This window comes from Choloepus didactylus, chromosome 19, assembly GCF_015220235.1.
Source record: "Choloepus didactylus isolate mChoDid1 chromosome 19, mChoDid1.pri, whole genome shotgun sequence".
In the NCBI taxonomy this organism is placed as follows: Eukaryota; Metazoa; Chordata; class Mammalia; order Pilosa; family Megalonychidae; genus Choloepus; species Choloepus didactylus.
In genome coordinates, this window is record NC_051325.1 from 34,929,924 (window position 1) to 34,936,645 (window position 6,722).

Genomic DNA, 6,722 nt, shown 5'->3' on the forward strand with positions numbered 1-6,722 from the left:
ATCTATAAATAGCCCATCACCATCCTGGGCATCCCACGTGGGCTGTTAAAAAGAGAAGAGCTTCCCCCCTCCCCCAGGACAGTCCTGCTAATTCCTACAAATTTCTTACAAACATGCTCATAAATCCCAGAAAAGGAAAATCATCAACATCCTCTAAAGTGTTTCAGGAACGTTTTGGGCCAAGTAAATAAAAGGAAGCAAGAGCTGCTACTGGGTGAAAATTCAAATGAAGCAAAGAAGAACTGGGCTGACTCTGGGCGAGACATCAGGGTTCTGAATCCCAAAGGCAGCTGTGAATGTTGGGGCCCTCACAAATGACACCCAGACCTCCAGAGGCTTCCAGGGCGCTCTCGTCAAAAGTAACACCCCAAGTTACTGCGGAGCTGCCTTGAGCAGTTCTGATGACACCGGGTAGCATTCAACAATCCTTAGGAGACCTGTTACAAAGAATCTGCCCCAAATCCTGCATCAAATGAGCTCTATTATCTTGGGCATCGCTGGTGGGCATATACACAAAGTGAAGGACTTGGCCTTTGGATTTACATGTGCCCATTAACCTTTTATTTTCACAACCTTTCACTGAGAATGTGCTTTGTGCCTTGGGGGTTCAAAAATTGTAGGCACTGTCCCTGCTCCCAGGAATCTCACAGTCCAGTGAAGGCAGATATACAACGGAATAGACAGTTCAAGAGCAGGCTTATTCTAGAATGAGAGAGGCTGCCAGCAGAGAAGGCAGGACCCTCCTGGGAAGTCTTGAGAAGCCAGAGAAAATGTCCTAGTGCACTCACCCTCCCTCTCCATAACTCCTGCTAGTTGAGGGAACAGGCTCAACTAGCAGGTACAAATGGCTTCCATAGGACCCATACCTACACTGGAGCTGGTGGTGACTTCTAACCCTCTGAATGCCCTCCCCGTGCCTGTGTCAGATGCTCAGTCAATGCCCCAGCCAACGGACTGATGTTCCGCATAAATAAGCTTTTATGTATCTGTCCGGTTCAGTGCACCATCCCTCTGCCCCCACACTGGAGAGGCCAATAAAGGCTCTCATTCAGATTCACACTGAACACAGTATTCTATACTCCTAGATCCACTGCCTCCTATTTCCTAAGGATCATGAGACTCCTGCTCCTGGCTCTTGCTGCCATTGTGGTCCTACCCCAGGTAATCCCAGGTAATCAGAACCCAGGGACACAGCAAAAAAAGGAGATAGAAGGGGCTCCAACCCATGGAAATTCCAATGTGTCATTGTATCCCCCCAATCTGGGCAGCTCCATGGCCCCCACATTGGGACTATGTCCCTGACAGGGATAGAACCTAGGGATAGGACGAGGTGTCCTCAATAGACAGAGACAGCCCCAAAGTCAAGAGTTGCCCTTGATCCTGTATTCCAAGTTGCCACCAAAAGATCAAGGTAAGCGCTTGACTCACTTCAGTTTTCTTTCCATCTTGTGCCTGCTCTTGAAAGTGATTCCCAAAGTCCCATTTCCCATGTTTTACTGGCCCTAAAAGTACTTTCATAGTTTTAGATTGGATCTTTTTCTCTCTTATTCTGGAAGATTTTCTAAAACAGGTCAGAAAATATCCATAGAGCTATTACGTGGAAGAAAGAACTGACTTTTTCTGCTGACTTCCATGCATGAAAGTCTAGACATTTAATAATTCCTGCTTTCTTAAGTAGATCTAAAGTCATGACCAGTCTTTGAAATTGCTACCTAAGAGGACCTGAATAATTTCTTATTCAAAGTACCCCGCCTTTTGATTGTATATCTTTCGAGCTATATTTCAGTGCATGAGTAAGTGCACATAAAAATGAATCTAAATATTTCTGTTTTTCAAAATATTAAGTACACTTTATATATCTTTGTGCAGCATTCTTCTTTCACATAATATATTGTGGTCATTTTTCCACTAAATACCTAAAGATCTGCTTCATTCTTTGTAAAGTTGCCAAGTTTCACTGCAGGATAGGCCAAAGTTTATGCATAGTCCTTTAGGACATTTTCTAGTTTTTTGTAATACAAACAACATGTCAGTGGACATACTTGTACAAATATCTTTATTTTTTTGGACAAGGTTTATATAGGATAGATTCCTAGAAGTCAAATGGCCAGGTAAAAGGTGAGTCTAAGATATTTTAATTCATTAATTCCTCCTTTATATTACCTCTCAGGACACTGCTGGAAGAAATTGCCAACTTTTAGAGTTTAAAGTAATTGTCTAGTTGCAATTCCAGATCCAGTAAGGGACAATTCTGTATGTCCACATGGGACCAAGTGTGTCTGTTTCAAATTCTGGAGGAAAATAGAGAATAGAAAAGACATCGATGTGAAAGATTTTGTAAAAGCAATCCATGGATCATAGAAATTCAGGGCATGTGGGGAGTGAAGAAAATATAACATATTCTGGGGTGTCAGGTCTGAGTGCTCTGGAAAGAGATTTACATTTGGAGTCATCCTCTTGAAGGAAGATTTGGGATGATGACAAAACTGTAAAGTCCTCATGCTGTATCTTGGATAGCCCCTACTTTTAAAGAAGAGGAATAAAAATCAGTGACATTTATAAGGACAGGGAGATTCCCAAACCCTCTCACCAGGTGTGCACGAGGGTTTTTCTATCACCGTAATCCCGCCAACATTCAGCACTGTTTCTGCCAGTCTGGTGGGTATAAAGTAATATCACAATGTTGTTGTTCCAATTTTCATTTCTCTTTTTATTCTGTGATCTAAATGCATGAATGGCTTCCCTTCAATGACCTGCAAGACCCTTTGTGATCACAAACCCCATTAGATCTCTCTAGTTATTCCCCACCCAACTTACTCTACACTCACCATAGCCACCTTACTGTTTTACAAAAACTCTGGGATAGATCCTGCCTCTGGGCCTTTGCACAGCTGCTCCCTCTGCCTAATCAGTATCCTCTTCCCCAGGATAGTTTCACAGCTCACTCTCTCACTTCCTTCTCAGTGAGGTCTTTCACTACTTCCCTTCCAATCACACACTTCCAACCCCTTCCCTACTTCATTCTGTCCATTATGCTTGTTATCTGGATCTAACTGTATCTATGTATCTAAAGCATGTTTTACTTTCTTCTCTTACTTACTGTCTTACGTATTATCTCTTGAAAAGACTGAAATCTCCAAGAGAGTAGATGTTTGATTTATCTTGTTAACAAATGTATCATCCTATATATCTTGAACAGTGCCTTGTATATAGTAGGCCTTCAATAAACATTTCTTAAATTAATAAGTAACTGTTTCCTCTTCTAATTGCCTATTTATATTCTTTGTCCATTGTTCTACTGACCTGCTGACGTGTTCTTCTTGATATGCAGGAGCTCTTTATTTTCGGTATCATTCCCTTTTGAGCTTTAGTCATTGTGCATCATATCTTACAATCTGTCATCTACCTATCTGCAAACTTTGCCCATGATATGTCCTTCATTGAACAGAAATACTTAATTGTGGTCTAATCAAATGCAATACTTTTTTGATTTATAGATTGTGCTTGGCAGTTCTGCTAAAGAATTCTTTCCCATTCTTACATGCCAGGGAGATTCTCTGACATTTTCTTCTAATAGCTTTTTAGTTTTGCCTTTCACATTTACCTACCAGGTGAAATGTGTAGGTCTGCTTTTATTTTTATCATGAAATGATCCAGCTTCCCCAGCTCTATTTGTTAAATAATCTATGCTTTCTCCATTGATTCAAAATGTCTCAAGATATCTCAAGATGTCATTGTTATTGCATATTAAGTTCTCCATTTGAAGTTGGGTCTACTTCCAAGCTCTCTATTCGGTTCTATTGGTCTATTTCTTCTTGCAATCATACTGTATTTTTTTGGATTGCCATGGCTTTATAGTATGTCAGCGTCTAGGAGAGCAAGCTTTTGTTCTCTTTCTTAAAAGTAATTTTAGCTATTGATTGCCTTTATTCGTCATTAAAAATCTTAAAATAAGTTAAAAAAAAAAAAACCCAATGGGATTTGCATTAAGTGTGTGGATTAATTTAGGGGAAAGCAAATCTTTATAATAAGTCATCCCATCCAAGAGCATGTCCTCTGTTAGAGTTTTATATACCCCATAGAGATCTTGGGTATTTCTAGTTCAAAAGAAGATCCTTTAAAGCTATGCTTTTATTTTTATCATACTTTATTTTTATTTTTATTATATTGTCTAACTAGTTATTGTGGGTGTAGAGAAGTGCTATTGATCCTCGCAAATTAATATTCCATCTGACTTAACTACTGAACTCTCTTATTAATTACAATAGTTTTTCTGCTGGTTCCTATTTTTTGTATTGTAATCATGACTGGTGGAATGAATGACAATTTTATCTCTTCCCTTCCAAACCTTATACTTTTTTGTTGTTTATTTGTTTTCATTTTTTACCCTTTAGCATTGATGAGGTCTTCCACTATTGTTTTATACAACAGCAATAATAGAGTACCCTTGTTTTCCTGATCTCAATGGGAACTAAATTTCCTCCATTGTATAACATTAACTCCAGAATTACCAAGGAAATTCCCTTCTATTCCTACTTTTAAAGGGATAAAACGTAGAGTTTTCATCACAATAAACAAATAAACATTAAACTCTATCAAATACTTTTTTCATCAAATAAGGTAATCTCCTTAAGTCTATTAAAAGTGGTGAATTTCATTGATAGATTTTCTAATGTTTGGATTATTTTTTTTGCATTCAGGGTTAAACCATACTTGATCATGATGTATTTTAACATACAATTGATTTCAATAGGCTATTACTTTATTTAGGATACTTTTTCTATATTACAAATAAGATGGACCATAATTCTCTCATTTTAGAATCAAATTATAATAGCCTTATAAAATGAAAGAAGCTTTCCTTTTTTTTTTTTTTTTTTTTAACATTTTGTATGTGATAGCATCCTATGCATTCTTGGAATCCATTTCATCTAGATTTTCAATTTTACTAGTGTGTATCTGTTCATAATTCTCTTTAATTATTTTTAATATGCTGTTTCTATTTTTACTTCACCATTTCACTATGAATTTTGTTTATTTTTAATTTTATTTTAATTTTCCTTTGTTTTTAATCAGTCTTTCCAGAAGTCTTCTTATTTCATTACTTCTGACTGCCTTATTTCTGGTTTCAGTATTACTTTTTTTAATCTAAGATTTATTTTTACCGTATAATTTAAATGCCAAGTATGTGGGATTTTTAATTCTAATTTTATTGCATTTGGTAGGAAAATATAGAATATGTGATATTGAGCACATGGAATTTGCTCCATAGAGTGTAGTCCCCGGACTAGCATATTGGCATCATCTGGGAGTTTGTTCATTGTTGCCTGAAAGGAAATAAAAGGCAGAAACTCAGACCCTGCCCCACCTACTGAATCAAAATCTGCATTGTAAGAAAACCTCTACCTGATTCTTACACACATTAAAGTTTAAGAAGCTCAGGCCCAATACATGAGCAAACAAAGCATATCACATATCATGCCTATTATCCATACGACTCTAAGTTTCTAGCAATGTTCTGTTATTTAATCACGCTAGGGGTATCTGAGTATTCATTTTATTATTATTCTTTAAACTACGCAGATATATTTTATATACTCATTTGAATGTACATTTTTCAGTAAAATATATGAAAGAAATTTACCACATGGGGTATGACCAAGGCATTAACTCAATCATAATAATGACTACATCAGCTTTCTTTATGCGGATAGCTTCATCATACAGACCCAGGCAGCTGCATGATAACTAGCTCCAATTCCTCATAACTAGCAAGTTCCTTTGCACATTGATGGTTAGATTCACCCCGGTTAAAATTGGGCATGTGGGGGGATCAGGAACAGATATGGGATTCTTGCAGCCATAATCTAATTACAACCCATGGTGCTGTATTGAATGCCAGATACACAGTCATGCTGGTATAATTGAGAGTGACAGTAACCTAAAATCAATGGTTTTTCCTTTTATTATTCAGCCTATGGTGGCCAAAAGAAATGCTGGAGCAAATTGGGCCACTGCAAGAAACACTGCACCAAAGATGAAGTGATGTACACAACATGTAAAAATCATCGAGTCTGCTGCATTCCAGGCAAAGAACACCATAAGTCACAAACTCAAGCTCCTGATGCATTTCCCACAACCTCAGATGATTCTTTGTCAAGCCCTATGGATTTCATTCTAACAGTCAAGTTCACTACAGTCCACTTTCAAATAAGCACCAATGAGGAACACGATGAAAAATCTAGCCAGAGACTACAGCCTCAGACCACTCTCCCAACGGTCCATCAAAGCTCATGATTTCCTCTCAGCTGTCACTCATCCCTGTCCTCCTGTAAAGCACCAAGTCTTATAGATTTCCCAACACTGAAAATATCATGATGACCTACCCCACCCCCACCAATGTGTGATTCTGGATTCAAAAAAAAACAAAAAGTTGTATAAAAGTGTCCAAAATTTCCCACTACTTCCTTCCACCAGAAGGATTTCTCTTCATCATTGTCTCTCAGGGCCACTGCTAAATCAGGCACTAAAACAGTAGGAATGGGTACCATATGCATCTGAGCCTCCTCCTCCTGCAGTTTATTGATGCTTTCCAGATCTGCTCAATCCCAGTTTTGAACATACCATTTCCTCTGACCACTGTAATGCTTCTTCACAGGTCCTGTTTTATTATTCAAGGGATCAGATAATATCTAGCCCATGATGGGAAATTCAGGTCTCAT

At 38.0% G+C, this 6,722-nt stretch overlaps 1 protein-coding gene across 1 annotated transcript; it reads left to right on the top strand.

Moving 5' to 3' along the window:
- The first annotated feature begins 1,085 nt into the window (after positions 1-1,085).
- Positions 1,086-6,365, top strand: DEFB118 (defensin beta 118). The gene is made up of 2 exons (XM_037810905.1): positions 1,086-1,171; positions 5,975-6,365. Exons 1-2 carry the CDS (start codon positions 1,114-1,116, stop codon positions 6,295-6,297), a joined length of 381 nt encoding a protein of 126 aa, XP_037666833.1. The 5' UTR covers positions 1,086-1,113; the 3' UTR covers positions 6,298-6,365.
- Positions 6,366-6,722: the final 357 nt, after the last annotated feature.